The sequence below is a fragment of the Paralichthys olivaceus genome, chromosome 5, assembly GCF_024713975.1.
Source record: "Paralichthys olivaceus isolate ysfri-2021 chromosome 5, ASM2471397v2, whole genome shotgun sequence".
NCBI classification, from domain to species: domain Eukaryota; kingdom Metazoa; phylum Chordata; class Actinopteri; order Pleuronectiformes; family Paralichthyidae; genus Paralichthys; species Paralichthys olivaceus.
Genome location: NC_091097.1, coordinates 27,530,529 through 27,549,732, shown reverse-complemented (window position 1 = coordinate 27,549,732; position 19,204 = coordinate 27,530,529). Strand labels below are relative to the sequence as shown.

General features: G+C 38.8%; 1 protein-coding gene across 2 annotated transcripts in view; it reads right to left on the bottom strand.

Annotated features, from left to right (window-relative positions):
• Nucleotides 1-12,760: 12,760 nt before the first annotated feature.
• Nucleotides 12,761-19,204, bottom strand: part of LOC109640448 (carbonic anhydrase-related protein 10-like) — a 102,025-nt gene continuing 95,581 nt past the window's right edge. The window contains exons 8-9 of one of the 2 annotated variants that reach the window (XM_069525205.1): nt 18,467-18,641; nt 12,761-15,181 (exon numbers count right to left, since the gene is read on the bottom strand). In XM_069525205.1, coding sequence (XP_069381306.1) covers nt 15,171-15,181; nt 18,467-18,641 — 186 coding nt within the window. In that variant the 3' untranslated portion in view covers nt 12,761-15,170. Of the gene's footprint in view, nt 15,293-18,466; nt 18,642-19,204 lie in introns of both variants that reach the window. The other variant, XM_020104450.2, reaches the window with a different exon arrangement.

Below are 19,204 nucleotides of genomic sequence, written 5' to 3'. Positions count from 1 at the left end.
AGGTGATGGTTAAAGAATGAAATTAAAGGACTTGATAAACCATATTTGGTGTCACACATTGTTTCATCCATCAGCTTCTACGAATCAAGGCTTTCTCTTTATACCTGGAAAAACTAAAACTAAGACTAAAACTAAATAAAAACTAAACTGAAACTAGTCGATTCCTCAAAATAAAAACTAAACTAAAACTACAAAATCACTTGTTGAACTAAGTAAAACTAAACAGAAATAAAAAAGCAAACTGAAAAACTAAATAAAAATAAAAACTAATGAAAATTTCAAAACTATAATAACCTTGGTCTGGACTAATGTAAAAAACATGGCGGCCTCCGTAGAGAGGACCCCCTCAATGTAAATCTAAAGTATTTAAATATAAAGGGTCTTTTCTGGGGTAAATACAACTACAATTCATACAATTTAGATGAAGGGAACTAGTGAAAACATCATGAGGATTATTCTACATTAAATTTCTGACAATATTTCACTTTCACCTTAATCTTACACACTAGAACTTTAAGGGCTGGAAGTGATGGGAGAGGAGAGAACTTTTAAAAGTTAGTTAAAATTAGTTTGGTTTGAATTCATTCTGTTTTCGTCAAATAAAGTAACCCTCTTATCATGTACTCTTTGGAATGAATAGTTTGTTATTTAATCACACCAAGAGACCACGCACACTATGCACATTAAATCTGGTGGTTTTATATGTGTGTGTGTGTGTGTGTGTTCCTATAGTAGATACTTGACTATCCTTACAAGATGCTAAGTCCGGTTTTCATCACCTTCCCTCATACATACAGTTCCCCTCAGCCCCTATAAGTACTAATTTTTACTCTGCTGTCAGATCACTCGTGGACATCTTATTTGGACATTGTAAGGTCTTAGTTTGATAAATATAGCCTTTCATATTTTATATATAGATTTAATATAATATCCAATCAAGTATGGCTATGCACCGGACAACATATAAGCTGCCATCTTCACCTGAATGGAAAAAAAGATCAAATAGAAGTGAGGGAATGGAGATTTTGATTATGTCCTCCCTCTACAGCAGAACAGGCTATCACCAGCCGTTTAAAAAAATCTCCACCAGATAGCAGCAAACCACCGTCACATTTCTACAGACGAACGATGCTCACACAGATGGACACCAAGACACTGTCTAATATATACAGATCTGCATATACAGACAACTGAAGTGTTTCCAGGCAATATACAAGCCAGCTGTGTTGAGCTCAGAATGACTGATATCCTGTGATATGATGGAGAGAGGCTATGACATGATATCTTACAGTTTTCGACAGCTGTGGTTATTATGATTAAATATGTCTTGTTTAAAACAAACATGTCCTGGGCTATTTTGATCATTTGTCCCAGTTTGTCCCGTTATTTCCCCTCACAGTTTTACAGTATAATATTGTAGTGTAGCACATACAAATTCTGCAGGAGGCGAATACACAGTTTCCATATGATCTGATGAATTTTTTATGTTAACCATGAAATCCGGTCCAATCCATATTTGGGTGATGGGTATTCCATCCCCGTCTCCATGTGTGAATGATAAAATGGGGTATAGGTTTTGGTGATATTGCTTCGATTCTCTGAGGAACATTAGGAATGCTTCTCTATGTTACTGTATGACAACATATCAACAATATTTTTTCTAATCTAATTCTTATTTTTCATTATCGATCAGTTCCACTCAGACCATAAATATTTCATATCGAGTCAGTCTGAGTATAATTTTATTTTGGAGCCTATAAGTTGGCTTTAGTGTGTGGTGTGAGGATCACTCAAATATTTGAGTCGCTCTGGATATTCAATATGGAAAAATACAGACTGATTAAAGGGATATTAGTTCTGAAGACGTTATTAGCTCATGGTCAAAACATATGAAAACACCACTGTCCAATTATGGTTTTCGAGGAATTTTTATAAAGGCCCTAAACACCTAAACACACAGCTCTTTTCACTTATTATGTGAAACAGCAGACTGTGCTTGACTTGCCTCCCACTCTTGTTATAACGAGGTGCTTTGACATTCTGATCTTTTTATGTATCTGCTAAAACCTGAGTGGAAACAATGAAAATATTAAAATAAAATTGAAATAACCCAAAAAAGTTTACATGCTCAGGAGAGGTAGAAATGTTGCTTGATAAATATACTTAAACATTTAGATATTGATAAAAGGTAAATGTGTTTAAGTGTGACGGAGACAGATTCAGCATGAATGATGACATACAGAAATCCTGTGACATAAAATTGAATTTATTTGAATAAAAAATGGTGGCAGACGCGAACATCTGGCATGTGTCAATCAACAAGGGCACGGCAATGTTCCTTGAAGTAATACAGAAGGAAAAATTCAGCCATGTCTCTATTCAGGGGTCACATTCTATGAAGGTCTCTGTATATTTTCTGTATTTTTGATGTGGTTAATTGAACACATAAGTGTTGCTGTATATCAGATGTCAGATAGTGAGAGTGTCTAAATCAACTCTTTTCACCCTGGACTAAGAATCCCCACAGATACATAGTTAAAGCTCAGATAAGCTACCTTGACATTTGACATTTCACTCTGTCTTCACCACATAGGTATTATATAGCATCTCAACTGAAAAGGCCTTGTGTCTAAGTATAATGTCAGTGGAGGACGCACGATCCACATTTTGACAGATCCCTGCTGATACAGAATAATAGAAAAAAAATGAAAATGTCAAGGCATCCTTTCAGTTTCTTTCTTTGCATGAACAAGCTGGAAGCTCTGAAGTTCTTGCAGTCTCAAACCATAGGAGTGCCTGTCACAGTTCAGTATTTTTAACCCTTAGTTTGGGAAAACACAAAGTATTTGATTGATTTCTTAATTTCTACGTGGACAGATTTTACCTGCATCACATGGTCTTCATCTGCACAGGGTCTGACATGTGGCTAAATGTTCCTGCTGTCCAGAGTCGGTGAAGTATAAAAACACAGTCTACTGCTTGTAGGGTCAGTTACACGAGACTTAAATTGTGTAAAAATCCTACAGAAGCCATACAACCCCTCACATTAAACAGTACAACATTATAGGGTTGCCAAATTCCCCATATTCCAGGAAGGAAACTCAAATGACATGACCTCAATTCATGGAACAGTCTAGTGATGATGTGAGAGTTGTGTAAATGCTGTAAATATGTGTGAATAACTGGACAGAGACTGTCATCATGTGCATGCAGGCACACAGCACACAGGTATTTGTTCAGCCTTGTTGTCCTTTTTTCAAAGTCTCCTTGCGATGTGAATAGACAGACGGCTGTCGGACATTGTTCAATAATTCACAACAGATGTCCTTCCTCTGCACAGTGTCTTTTCTTCTCTCATCAAAGGTGGTGGTGGCAGGATGAGGGGGTGTTGCTCTCTTCCTGCTCTTTTTGTAGTTCACTGATGTTCAGAGTGCATATCGTGTGCTTGTGGCGGTGTGCGCTGGCGTCCACTCCGTCCGTGCTCTTACCTTTGAAACATCTCTCACCTTTTATACCATTTTTAAGAATCGTGAGTTTGCACGCCAGACAAAGAGGAAACTGCCTTGCGTCGAGATCATGCACATTATGTTCATCCTGTGGCATTCATTAGTTACAAAGATTTACATAGATGGTTTGCAGACGGTGGGATTGTGCTGCAGTCCACCACTAAGCTCTGTGCAGGTTTGCAGCACTTACTGCTAGCTCTTATCCTCTAGGTATGTCAGATCAAACTAAACTATCCTGCACAGTGTTGATCACATACACTCACTTTATTTTTAATATTTGGGGAAACAGACCTTGTACAAACACGTGTATCGGATCAAATTAGGGTCACTAATATGTACTAATATAATTTGGATCATCCTCCTGACCAATGCCCATCTTGCTCTGTCATTCTGTGGTTTTCCAATTAAAATGCTTACTGGGCTCCTAGGGGCACACAAAGCTTTATCCCCTTGTACTGATCTACACCACAGGTTATCACACAGAGAGTTCCTCAGACCTAATGATTTGATTTTTATGCATTGGGATTGGTGGGACCTTAAATACACCAGTTTGTGTGACTTTTTAAACTATGTCTAATGGATTCTATTTACCACTGGTTGACTCAAGTGGTGGAACCTAGTTCACCAGTCACCTCAAGGATAAATACAGGGACAGGATTTTAGTTTGTTACATTTTAACGCATTTGCAAAATGAATTTTTAAAACAGCTTTACTTTTGGATGGGGGTTGGCACTGTTGCATCACAGCAAGAAGGAGTCCAGTTAGAATCCAAGCTCTTCCTTTGAGGAGTTTGCTTTGCTCTCCCCGTGTCTGCATGGGTTTTCTGCAGGTAAAGAACCAATATCCTCCTAACATGCATGCTAATAAAAATCTGTATTAGGATTTTAATAGGTGGTAAAATGTCTTGTATGACATTATTGTACTTTTTCATTGATCAAAAAAATATAAAGAGATTTTCGTATCCATCCACAGTTGTTATGCAAAACAGTTGGTACATAGAGATCAGTTGGTGTCTCCAGCTGAAAGCTATGAAACCACTGATGATGAAATAACTTAAAAGCATTGGTTAAACCTCAAGCAAAATAAATTAATGTAAAGTCTCCTTATCGCTCCTTTCCTTTGTCTCGGACCATTTTTTTAAATGAAAGTTGAGTACATAATACAGAGAGAGAGGTGAGATGTAGACTATATTCTAGAGTGCTGAAAGGCATTTCAAAATGTTAAAGTTGTAGGTTTTCTAAAACACTGTGTGTGAATGTGTGACTGTATGTATGTGTGTATGTGTGTGTGTGTGTGTGTGTGTGTGTGTGTGTGTTCCCGCAGGCATATGCAGCCTCGCCCTGGGAGGAAAGGAGAATCATGGTGTATGTGAGTGGATCAACATGAGGCTGCTCAGACATATATCTTAGTTTTATTATATCACACATCACATCCAGTCTTATATGCAGACAGTCTTGGGGGCCATCAAAAATTTAACAAGAGCCTTATCTGGCCCCGCGGGCCACTAGTTGAATGGGCCTGATTTAAGAGATTTTAAAATCTCTTCAATCTTCAAAAAAATTGTTTTGACATTAAGTCATTCTATTATCTTCTTAAATGTATTTATTCACTTACTATAAAAGAATCAATATTAAAACATTATAATGGTTTATAGCAGTTATTATTTACTTACTTTTGAGTTTTGCAGGAAACAAACTAATCAAAGGAAACACAACTTATTTTCAGGCTTCACTTTTTATTGAATTAAAACTCTGATTATTTAATGTTGTTATCATGGACTGTCAGTCTGCAGCAGACATCCTGTAGACTGCTGAAATGTGTGGTTATATATTTTGCAGAACATTTGGAGCAGTGGTCATTACTATCTGTGTGGAGGCAGCATGGATCTCAGCTCCAAGCTCATCTGGCTTTTTGCAAGTATAGAGTTTTGGTATAAAGAAACTAGTAATTCTCAGTGGTAGATTTACTATTGTTGACAGTTTGACAATTCTACAATTCTACCTATAAGGACAGTTTGATTTATACAATATTTATACAATATTTCCATTTATTTCCATTCCTATATATTTATTTCATACTTATAGTACCTGGTTAATTTCAAGTTGAGGATTTTACTCAGTGGATAATGTTATTAGTTATTTAATGTTTTTAAAGATAATTATTATTCTATGTATTGTTTACTATAGGTTTTAGGTGGTCTGGAGGTTTAAGTCAAAATGTTTTAATGGTTTGTATTTATATCGAGCTTTTCTAGTCTTGATGACCAATCAAAGCGCTTTACACTACAGTTTGCCATTCACCCATTCACACAGTGCATCTATTAGCAGCAATTTTTTGTTCTATGGGGCAGCATCGTGCCCAAGGACACTTCGGCATGCAGATATGCAGATGGGAAGACTAGGGATTGAACTGCTGACCTTCTGGTTGGAGGATGACCGCTCTACCCCTCAGCCACAGCCGCCCTTTAAATTCCTGTTGCATTGTAGATTCTGACTCCAATTTAGAGACGTAAGATGCAGGGGACGGAAATTTAAAAAAAGGAAACTGTGATCGGCAAGCAACACAGTCAGGTCTCATTTATATGAGATGATGAAAGTCGCATGAATGTAACGAAACAAAAAAATCACATATGCCATGGAACTCGAGGCTTGAGTGTTTGAATTGACTTTTGATTGTGAGATCAAACTTGTGAATTGTTCTCACACATTGTCATCCCTCGCTCCTCAGCCATTATTGCTGTATCAGATTTGAGCGAGTTAACTTGTCAGAGATCTGTCAGAAAACTGGTACTTAAACAATCAAGTGAAACCAAATATTTGTCCAAGCGTCTGTCTGTAAGCCTGCTTATTGTCCGTTTACATCCAGCACATGTTCCTCCCTACCTGTGCTGCTACCACCAGTAAACTTAACAATCATATTAATCTGTCTCTAGAAAACCACTCTGAGAATTGTGGGACGGTTGGCTGCTTGGCTCTTGTGTCATTACACCTCTACACAACCTTCAAGCATTGAATGCTTTTCAAGATTCAAGATTCAAGGGGTTTATAGTGCTTAGCTCATTGCCTCTGCAGGGGCCATTCACGCTAATTAAAGATTGTTTGTTTGTGTGCTAGCGGGGATATATGTATTACAATTCTGATGTACAGTAAAATACTGTTAAGCCTTGACTGAGGTGCTGCAAAACTGTAAAATGTAAAAAAAAAATACCTGATGCAAGACATGTATGGTGTAAAGAGCCAAATCAGATGGCACTGTCACTGAATACTATCAGACATGTTAGACCGAGAGTGGGGAGAGAGGCAGGAAGGAAGGGTTATTATTTGAGTTGCTCTGTATTAACATGACAATGTTTCATGTTCAATGTGCTGCCACAGATCTAGAAGGGTGCTTGGAGAGTGCATGTCTCACCATTTTAAATAAAGTAATAAAAAATAAACCCTGAATCTGTTTCTGGGTCTAGTTCAAAATTCAATGGGTTCTTCCTTTGCTCATGCCCCACCCCTCCAAAAAACGTCATGGAAAGGTTTTGTTTGCTTGTAATCCTGCTAGATAACAAACAGACAAACAAACCCAGACAGAATGAGAAGGGCGATCTGACAGTGCATAGCTTCACCGAGGCTATCTCTTGTATTGTATTTGTTATAATGAGAAGTATCAGAAAGAATCAGCTCATTATGAAACTGTGGAGGGACAAATTAGAAAATGAAAGCTGCCACAGTTTAGGTTTAGTTTAGGTCATGTCTGAAAGCGGCTTTGGTTAGCAGCATTACACGTGGTGGGAGGATGTGGTATGGGTTAGTGCGGATTGGGATCAGGGTTAGTGCGGATTGGGATCCTGGAACTTGTTTTTAATTTATAACCGTATGATTTTCACTGATTTCCAAGGGAACTTTACATGGATCTTGATGAAAAAATCAGGCATGCTTTCAAGAGGAATATATATTAATATGTGCAATTTGGTGTGGCTTAATTGAAATCAAGGGGACTGTTGGGCCTTGGTGGAGGTATTGAGTCCCATTCTAGTTATCTAAGAAATACATGAGCTCTGTGGCTCAGAAGACCAATGGAAAGCCACACACGATCACGAAAGGACCATGCGTATGGAATCAGATAGTTAAGATACATTCAGACATGCACTTGACTCAGGACTTCCTCTGGAGCAGCAGAATTAATATGGTACACAATGTCTCTGCCCGCAGCACCACCCCTCGCCTGAATCCACCGGAGGATTTGTTGCTGTCGTGAATGCGTCTGAGTGGAGAATCTCCTGCTGCGTTGTGCATGTGTGAAAGGCAAACTCCGGAGAAAGAGACACCTTTTCCAGAGGTCAGCCCTTAAATTGGTTTAACTGTATTTAACAATATGTCATCTTGTGTTAAGTCTAAATGGAACTGAGCGATCTAACCCAAACAATTGAAAACTGCCTCCGAGAAACAGTGCATACTTTTGGACCCAATGTAGAATTAGAGACTGACGTGATTCATAGTTGTTTATTTCTGTACAGTATTGTGCCAGAAGGCATGAAAGAGTGAAAGAGGTGCAAGGGTTGACAGCCACACATACAGTGATGGTGAGGGAGACAAAGAGAGAATAAACTAAGCAGAGAAGCAGCATGCTAATAACCTGAGGGCAGAGCAGAGTGAGATATTCCCATGGCTACTCGGGTGACACACACAAAAACCAGAGCAGACAGCAGGCTGGTTAACACTCTGCATCAGACCTAATCTGACAGCATTCAGCCCAGGTGAGAGCTAAATACACACACACACACTCACACACACACACTCAGAAAACAGGCTGGCACATCCACAGCCTCCTCTTTGCAGTTACAGCTCTGAATCCAAAATGAGAATAAATATTTGATAAGGAACGCCATGTGAGTCGAATTTGCAGCCAAAGCACGTCGCTCAGCATGTCTTTGGATAAAATAAAACAAAACACCACACTGTTTAACGGAGGATCTAGGTCAAATACAGTGTCGCTTCTTCAGGCGGCCTGCAGCTGTAAGTGGACCTCTCTGTGTGCCTGCAGACCCGTGTCCCTCCCATGGATCACTCCAGCGGTGGTTGGGTAACAGTCACCTTTTTTTTGTCTGATCAAAACAAGGCTCCATTACATCCTCAACAATGGCCTGTTGAATCCAATATACTCCACTATCATATCTGATATGGTATAAAGATGTTTTGCATTGGGAACCCAGCTGAGCTAAAGGACAAAAAGAGTTTCAAGACCACTTACAGCAGATCTGTCTTTACTGTCTTTAATTTGAAAATTAAGTTTCAATCTCGCAATAAAGCAAGTGAAAAAATAAAATGGCTTTTCTAGGCTGATCTGAAATTCTCCAGAACTCTTTTATTTTGTTAAAAACTATTGTTAAATGACTGTTTTTCTCACCAACCACACAGTCAACAGTGTAAAGGATAATACATTGGGTTTTTTTACACAGCAAAGATTATGTTGCATGTGATACATCATCTTTGTATTCAGGCAATGCATGGAGTGAAATTGCTCCAACTAAATGTGTAAGCTTCACTTGGATGTATTATTTACTTAGTATGGCTCGTTGTTTTACAGAACTGCATTTTATCACACTGATGGGATATTAGAACTCTTCACAAATCTGTTTCTGTACTATTACGTTTCACCTCCACCATTATATCAAGCTATCAGAGGTAATTGAATATAATTACACTGAATGCATTGATGAGCATTAAGATAAAGTGATAGGGTTAGTTTTATAACAGCTCTATGAGGGTTGTCCTCTGGGTTTATACAACTTTCATTGCATCTTACCTGGTGTAATGGACAGGCTCATATAAAGAGACTGCTACTGCCTCCATATACTGTGTGTAAGCGCAGGCATGGCCTTGAGCGAACAGCAGCAGTCTTGCAGCTAGAAGAATTGTTAGAAAAGAATATATTTCATGATGCATTTTCTTCATACCTCATGGACTCTTGAATCTATCTATTTTTATATATATATATAATTGGCAGTGGATATATTTACAAATGCTCCAAAAATGATATTCCACATTCTGAATGTAAAAAAGATCCACACCTTGTATGATTTGAGTAGGTGTCCCACAGGGATCCATTCTTGTGCCTGTTATATTCTTCATCTACATCCATCCCTTGGTAGCTGTATTATTTATATTATCTTTCTGCATGGTATTGGAGGTACCACAGGGGCTAGAGCTGAAATAATGAGATTGAATTTGTATATCACTGTATTTACTCCTGTTTTGTGTACAGTTGGAGTTTCTTTTTCTTTTCTTTTTGTGGTTGTTTAGTGGTATAGTAAATGGTAAATGGTCAGTATGTATGTAACACTTTTCTAGTCTTGATGACCACTCCAAACTCTTTACATACAGTTTTTGCCATTCATCCATTCACACACACATTCATGCAGTGCAACTATGTGCAGCACTTCCTCTATGAGAAAGAACAATTTTGTGAGTTTTACTTGTGTTCTTTGGGCATTGGTGGCCTCCAGGCTAGCAGCTTCCCTCTGTTTCCAGTTTTTATTCTTCGCTAAAGTTGCAGGGTGTTGGCGTTAGGTGTTGGCTGAAAGTTGACAGGGCTAAAACTGGAGTGGTCTTTGGGTATTTGAACAGCACTGAAATTAGACCACAAAATTGTTTTCCAGAAGGAAGTGCAGGCTAGTGCTTGGAGCTGCAGCTGCAGGTGGAATGGCATATAATGGTGAAAATGTGGTGCTCCAACAAGAAAGTCCAGTCTCTTACACAGCTGCACTTACACTCTGAAGAGAAAGCCAACAGAGAAAGAGATCTGTGTAAACAAAGAAACTACACCAGAGGGCAGCACAAGACTTCTAATTATATGTCAAATGTTTTGCATCGTTGTAATGTAATGATATGAAATATTGTTACACTGTCATAGAAATACAAAAGACAATACTTTGTAACTTCCAGAGATTAAGATCGTAGTATTTTTTTCCAAGGTGTACAGAATAAAAGTCTTGAAATAATTGCCTACAGCCAACTGTACTTTGGTGCAACAAAGATCCAAACACAAAGATGAACAGTCTTATCTGATCACCAGCATCATTGCTTGTGTGTAAAGTATCTAAACAATAATACATCTATATATTTTTTTTTTATTTTGCCACCGCACCAGACCGTTGAATCAACCCTACTGGTAAATTGAGAATTACAAGATGAGATAATTACCATTTGACTGCTTGTTGCTTGATTGCTTCATTACCCACCACGGCATCTGACCAATAGGTTCTCTGCGCTCGCACATACACGAAACCAACAGTCTTATCAGAGCTGGATCTTAAGTTGGACTGCTAAAGTTTAGCCAAAAGTTGAAATACTTTTCTTTGAATTTAACTCCTGTACAGGGCTGAAAAGCATGTTAAAATAAATTACCTCTTTATATTATTATTTTCCCTGCAAGATGATCCTAGCAGGAGCTGGTAACATTTGCATATAAATATCAGTTGAACCTGCTTTCTTCACTGACACAGAGGAAAATGAAATGCCTGCATCAATCAAAGCTCAGCTTTGTGAAGGGAAGAGATACAGGACAAGCTGAAGAGGCTGAGTGAAAGAGAAGATGGAGATGAGAGAGAAATAGTAGATACTCCCCACTGTTCACAGAATAGGTTCAGCATCATATCCCTGTGCTTACTAGCACAAACAAAACTCACTGACATCATTGCATTCAAACTATGTGGGCCTGAATACAATGTATTTGTTGGTCAAATATATTTTCAAAGATAGCGAAATGCACTGCAAATGATGACAAGCTCTGCTAGTTCAGCATTACAAGTAAACGGTATCAAATTAATCTATTTTCACCAAAGTTATTGGCTGTGACTCAGGGTTAAGAACTGTCTATCTACCTCTATCCCAGTCTTCCTGTGAGTCGCTTTGACTGGTCATCAAGACAGAAAAGTGTTATATAAATACAGACCATTTACAGAAGTTTCAGCTAAGTTTCTCAGGGTTGTGCATGAATTCTTTTTTGGAGGACACTCTAAACTTTGGTTTATTCTTATGTGCAGGATTGATGCAGAGCCTCCGCAAGTTGGGAACATTTCTGTTGGCGCGTTGGTGTGTCTGTGTCACTTTGAAATTACATTGCCATATGCTGTTTGGTAGTTGGGTTTCTATGGCACTGTAAGTACTTCAAACAATGGCAACTGAAACTGAGAAGATCATGGTGGAGCAAGTAAATGTTGACTGACTTTTACTGAAATGACTGAGAAAGAAAAGAGAGACGATGCAGGAGATGGTGCGTGATCATTGACCTGACTGAGTGAGGATGAGTTTTGTGTGCCTGTCTGGGAGATATGGACGAGACATATGGTCTGTGCCTATGAGACGGGGTTGTTACATTTCTAGGGAGGCACACATTCGACTGTCCTAGAGTACACTGCTGTATTATAACTAGTACAATTATAAGTCGTATGTTGTTGCCCTTTTACTTCTTATTTCACTTAATTTCCTACCTGAGTTAAATTCACTTGTTTCATGCTTTAAACAAACAGTCACAGCAGCCATATTTGTCAAAACAATGCGTTATCAGTTATCAAGCTAATTCCAAGCATCCATTCCTTGTTTTCATGGGGTTTTCAAGGGACTCGGAAAGGAAATCATGTTCATAGCATGGACCATATATAAAGATGGACTATACTCCCCAAAAGTGAAGCCAAATCGTCTTGATCCCCCCCTGGTGGCTGACTGCAGTATAGGTCACAAATCCTCCATGTTAGCAGATGGGACATTTGGCAATCTAAAAGTTATTCTTAAAGATGGTTTCTATCACTTTATTTTCTTTTCACACTGATGTATGTATATGAGCTCACTTATCCAGTAAGTTTCGTTTCAGTTATTGGACACTATGAAGAATATGACAGAATGTTTGTTTTTGCACAGACTCAATAAGACCATGTTTACTGTCTTTTGCACTACACTGCACAGATGCTTTATTGTACTTTTTTTATAACTCTTAAAAGCACGGTATTCATAGTGGAAGGCAAAGAAAGAATTTCATCGTACAGGACTGTATATATGACAATAAACGCTTTGAACTTGAACTTGATGAAGATTCCAAATGTGCAAGATGGCAGCATTCGTATGAAGGATATTTTGGCTTCATTTCAGGATAGTGGGAGGATGTGGAGATGCGTTGTCCATCTATATATACAGTCTATGCTTTAAAGGTGGTGATGTTTGTGAATATCTCTACTGAGCTCTATATGATCACACTGATCTCCACCCTGGTGACAGTTCCATCTATTTATTACAGTTACATTATGATTTGCATCAAACTACATTGTTCCCCTCATGACATAAAACATCACAGCAAACTGAACAAAGCAATCCAATGAGTGTTATGTCTGTGTTGATCCATGGTTGATCCATGGTGTCCATCCACAATTTGCATGCTTTAGGTCACTCATTTTACAACTTTTTACAAACTGCATCGACTGATTTGGGCACAATTTGAAGATTTATGACTCCAATAACAAAATGATAATGTAGAAGGACACTCTGAGACCCATTTGAAAGAATGGGTTCTTCCTTGGCTCATACCCCACCCCTCCACCAAGTTTCAATAAATTAAACCATTTAGTAGTTTTAGCAGTCTCTTGTTAATAGAAAAACAGACAGCAATGACAAGATGTGGAGTTAATTATCATCAACAGCAGTTTTCATCATCAATGCGATTTCAAGCCAGTGAAATCTTATTCTGAAATGAGGGATCTGAACTCAAAGATCACTTTTACCTTGTCTCTCTCCCTCACTGTTGTTAAATGTGACAGAAATCCATCCATGTTATAATAATAATGCATATCTCAGTTTACAATGATTTGAGTTGATTGTGGATTCTTCCTTTATAATACTTCTAGCAGACCCCTCTAAAAAGGGGTAGTCTTGTGTTTGAAACATGGTGTAATGCTAAACGAAGGTAAAGCTGCATCCTCCAGGCAAAAAGTCAGCAGTTTATGATCAGTGTAGAAGATATTCTATTATAGAAATGTAACAAAAATAGGGTATCCTATGGTTTTGATGGTAATTATAGACAACATCCGGACAGGAGCAGAGAAGTGATATTTATGTTTTACTCTATTTACACGAATGTTGGGTGAATGAGTTTGGCAAATGTAACGCTGTCACCTGCAGGTTTAGCCAAGCATTGTGGCTCCCACAGAGTCATTTTAATAACCTCACAAAACAATGTAGTAAGCTAATGATGTGCCCCCTGGCTGTTTATGAAAAATGCTGTTGTCAATTAAGCTAATTTGCTGGACACGCTAACATTTGCAGTAGGTTGCAGATGCACACATTGTTTAATCAATTCCTCCCACTTTTTGCCCTTGTGATTTTTGTCAAAGCCATAATCTGGGGAAAGTGGTTAGTGGGTGGTCATTCTGCTAGCGTAAGAGAAGTAGTCCTTCACAACTTTTGATTAAACTTTTTTGGTGTGTCTCTGAGCTCTTGAAGTTGCAGAGGGGAGGCCTGCCCCTTATATTGTGCAAAGCAGGGACCTGATGCAGAGCAGATTCTCTCAATTCTTTTTAACTGAATACCTTGAAGACAAGTGAACTATAACAAAACCATGGAAAATGAGTGACCTATCCTCTTTCCACTGTCAGTAACTCCGGCTGTGTCCGAAATCACTTTAGTGAAAGGTTGTATACCCTATATAGTGCACTCTATGAACTATATAGTGCATTGTTTCCCACAATGCATCATGAAAAGTAGTGCACAACTGATGGTCACTAACTGAGCATTATATACCATCATGCATTGCCCTTGGGGGGTAGAGATGAGAGGAGAGAGGGCACCAGGAACAGCCGCCTGTCGTACAAATGTGAATACGAGCAGAGCAGAGCATCACAGCACAAACTGTGGCCATCAGCTTAATTTTTACATTAAAAGGTTGTCAATTAACATTTTTATGAGATGTAAAAGTATCAAACCTAAGTGTAAAATAAACATTTGAAATGTATTGTGCCAATGTAGAGAAAATGCACCAAGTAGTGTGCAAAAGCGTTTTTTTCTTTTGCTGATTTTTTGCTGAAGTAGGGGTTAGTAAGTTAGAGGGTGATTTCGGACACAGCCTCTGTTCGGGTCTGTAAAATGTCAGAGGTGCAGTCACTTCCTGTTCCTTCCACCTGTTATTAGACATTTTACATTCTCTTTTTTATATTCTCTTTCTTGTTACTATTTGAACCATCACATTTTTATATCTCACATCATACCACAGATATGTAACAATCCCTCCAATCAGAGGATGATCATTATTGCCTTGAATGTGGACAGGTAATGATCACAGCCAAACAGCACATACTGTAGTCTTTAGATAACATCCATTCTTCTGAAAACCAGAGAAATAAATTAAAATGATTGAGTCTTTACATCTCAGTCTTTGTGAGTTTACACAACAAGTAAAAACATAGTACCGTGAAGACATCATGGGTCTTATGCTCTTTTTCACACCTTGGACTCAAAGTCTGATCTGTGTCCTCACAGTGCTGGCCTGCACGAACTGTGTTTAAGTTGTGGATGTGTAGGAGGCCACCGCAGCAAACTGTTGGGAGTTTGGTCAGTTGAGCTCAGGTGCGATTGAGTTGTCTGTAAGTTGTCTCTTAGCTCCAGCAGCAGGCTCACTTCAGTTATCGCGTGTTCAGCTCAGCTCTGATTTGCGTGTGAAAAAGAAAAAGAATTAAAATAATGCATTCCGTTTCTCCTCCTAGGGTGCTGCAGCTCGACATCTTTTCATCTCCTATTTCAGGAGCCACTGATTCACTGGTGAAGAGAAGTGAAGAAAAGAGAAGAGATTAATACAGAAAACTGATAAGCCAAGCGGAATATTACAGAATAAAGGTGTGCTTCAGGTTTCAGGAAATGTGAAGAAAAAGACAGTGAGATACGAAATGTAAGGATAATGAGAGGCAAAGTTAGGAGAGAAATAAGACTGCATCTCTGTTCCAGTTCTGTTCTACTTCTTGACTTTATGCAGTGATGAAATCATGTATGATCAAGGTGGCAGCTGATGGTGGATCCTGATGGCGGCAGTGGATCATTATGATGGATTTTAATGGTGGAGTATTCTGATCTGATCGTGGACTATGATTACAACAAGACTGCTTAATACGTCTCCTCAGATACTCGACCATTACTGACAATAATTCCTCAATTCATTGACCTCCCATCATGCTACATACTGTTTATTTTAACCAATGCTGTAATTACTCTACTATTTCTGACGTTCTCCATTACGCATGACATTTATTGCGATTCTGTCTGTCCTGGGAGAGGGATCCATCACATGCGGCTCTCTCTGAGGTCTCTTCATTCTTTTTTCCCTGTTAAAATGTCTTTTTTGCAGTTTTTCCTTACTCTTGTTGAGGATTAAGGACAGAGGATGTCACAGCTCGTTAAAGCCCATGAGACAAATTGTGATTTGTGAATATGGGCTATACGAATAAAATTTGATCGATTGATTGATTGATATTTGTACAGAATGCAGGCTTTTTAGTATACTAACTGCTAAAAATGTTATTATTATTTTATATATATATATATTTTTTGCTATTACTAGTGCAGTGCCCATTCTAAACATGCCTGTTTGCTCGACCTGTGGCGATGCTGGTTGCAGCTTCCTTTCTGAAACAGTAAAAGTAATCTGCTGTATTTGCGCTGCTACAAGTAAGGACCTGCTGCAGGACTCCACAGGACCCCACGGCTGCACCACCGCTGCTGCACAAGGAGCTGCTCAAGTTTCGGTGAAGCTCGATTCAATTCACAGACCCGTTGTCAAGTGACAAAATGAAATATGTTGATGCATCCCAGCCGCCGCTGCCTCAGAGTGCTGGTCACCTGTTTATTCAAATCTGGGAAATGTTTCCTTCCCTTGGCCTTAATATTTGTTACATTAATGATCCTCCATGAAAATATAACAGAAGCAACAAAAGTTTAATTTGCAGTGTTAAAACAGGGGTACACCAGTTTCTTGGTTTTGGACTAAACAGGACTTTCTTTCCTTCTGTTACTTAGGATAAAGTTTGCGTCTGAATGTGACTGACTGTGACTCCATTAGGCTGTTAGTTGCTTGTTAGTTGATCAAATAACACAATCAATTCCAAGCTCTTTGTTTTCTATTAATTTCAATCTGTAAAACCACTAAGACCAGACATCAAATAGCCTTGAAGCCAAAAACAAATTATCCCTCATTAGTGTCCCATCAGACATGAAAGCATCTAATTGTGCTGCCACCCTGCTTATATTCTTATTTATTCATTTTATTTGCTGGAGGCCATGTACAATATCTTTACCATTTGATAAAAAATAGTGCCCACAATTATTTTGTATCTGCATTAGTAGTTAATGTGAATTGAGTAGTAGGATAAATGTTGCTATTTAAATTGAATATCTGTTGACCTTCACACATTAAAAATAATGCATATTTGACTTGATTATGTTTTCCACCTTACTTTCTTTTTCTTCTTTACGTCTTCCATCTATTTCCAATTATTCACCATATCTGACTCGATGATATAGGGTCATACAGGGTCACTATAAAAATGTAACTTTAGAATGTATGCGATGTTGCAGCTCAGCTTTAATTAGGTCCACATGGCATTTCTGTTTCTATTTCGGTTCTCTTCGACTGTCCAGAATTAGTCTGTCTTCCTTTTTTTACACTACAAGCTACGACTGGTTCCTGACAACTCGTTGCCACTGTGTTCTCTATTCTCTCTGACCTTGAAAACCGAAATTTATTTTGCAGCTCTGCTTTGTAACAAGCTATTATCAAAGGGAAGCAGAGGCCCAAAAATATTTGATGCTGTGGAGAGCAGATCAATAACAAAGATATTCACAGTGCACAGGAGGGGTTGTCAAGTGTGTTTTTCCTAAAGGATACGAAGACACCTACACGCTCTCTGCATAACACATCCATGTTTGTTGCATGTGTGCTTCTCTTGAACGCCAACCAGCTCACCTACGCACTCCTGCTTTTACATCTGCACCAATATACAATAAAGTCCCACTCCTACTGTACACACACACACACACACACACAGACACACACACACACACACACACACACAGACACACACACACACACACACACACAAAGACACACACACACACACACGCATGCACACACACACACACCCTTCTCTTGCTCCAAGGAGATGTTTGTCTCTGTTTAAATCTCCATTTTTTCTGGCTTCTAGTCGCTCTCAACTAACTTACACCTATTTTGGTTTGAGACCATAAAAGATAACACATTAACATTCCTGAACAAAATTATACTGTGTATTTTACTACTAATGTGTATTTTAGTACCACTGTTGTTCTCATTAGACACTGTTGTGCAGATGCATAAGGCATATAACATAATTCCATTTACACCACAGTAGCAATTGCCAATTTTTTTTAAAATATGAGCGATGTCTCCAGCTCACAATAGCAGCGACCTAACAAAAGTCAAGTCTAGATTTTCTGGTTTCATCAGTAGTAATGTTAGTAACATCATTCAGTGCAACATATATACTGTATTTACTATATATATACTATTTATTGCAGCTATCTAACTTGCTGACATCTGTTAGCATTATCTCATGTGGTACCACTTCAGTTTATAGCCCGCAACTTACTGCAAAGTGTGTGGTGTAAACTTTTGTGAGAGACAATAAATAAAATGCCTTCTACTGTCCTTTGAACTCTGACTGTCATGTCCACCAAATTGTAAATGTAATATGGATAAATATTCCACTGTAAAATTTGGCTAAAACATATGAAAGTGACAAGTGCTAATAGAGATTTATTTGTCATTGGGTTTAATGGGAATTTTCCTGGCTGCTTATAAGGGAGTAAATGGGATCCATGTATTGTAGACATTTAGCAAATTTAGCAACAAGTAAGACAAGTAAAAGTAATGGAAAAGGTCTCTCTCTCCATCCTCCAGATTACCTCTGTATTGTGGGCGGAGGGCGCGGTTGTTGGGGCAGTCGCGGCCCTGCTTGCTGAAGTTGATGTTGGTTCGGATGCAACGCTGCAGCAGAAGCTGGGTGGGCCGGGTGTTGTCGCTCATACTCATGAAGATCTTGTAAGGCTCGTTCTGGCTGAGGAGGCGCAGGGAGTGCATCTGTGGAGGACAAATGTTATGTCCAAGGTGACTGGGTGAAGGTTAAGATGGGTTTATCAGAGTTAAAAGCCCAGAAAGAATTTAGTTCAGCTAAGTTTAGTTTAATTGAAGAGGTAGCCACCATGCTACGTCTTAACCTGCTAACTCAATGCTGGCTCCAGTAAGTATAGAAGTCAAGCACTTTGTGTGAGTATACAACTTTCGGTTCTCTCTGCTCTAGAACTGTGAGGCAAAGAATGCTTTTGATTGTGAAATCAATAAAATTGGACAGAGAGAGTGACAAGCCGATTCAATATCAATATGAGCCAAAACAAAAAACATGAGAGAAAGTTCATGAGATACATTCTTGAGCTCCTTGTTGGGGATCCTGCTGCATTTCCAGTCCAGATTGGATGTGTAAGCTTGTTCTTGGTTTAACCCTGAGTACCTTCACAGCAAACTCCAGGGTGCCAGTTGGATTCCCATATCACTCTGAGCTCCTCCTGGATGTCCGGGCTTCAAACCCCATCCCTGAGGGGGAGCCCAGACACCCTCTGGTTCTTTGTGTCTGCTGTCTAATTCTT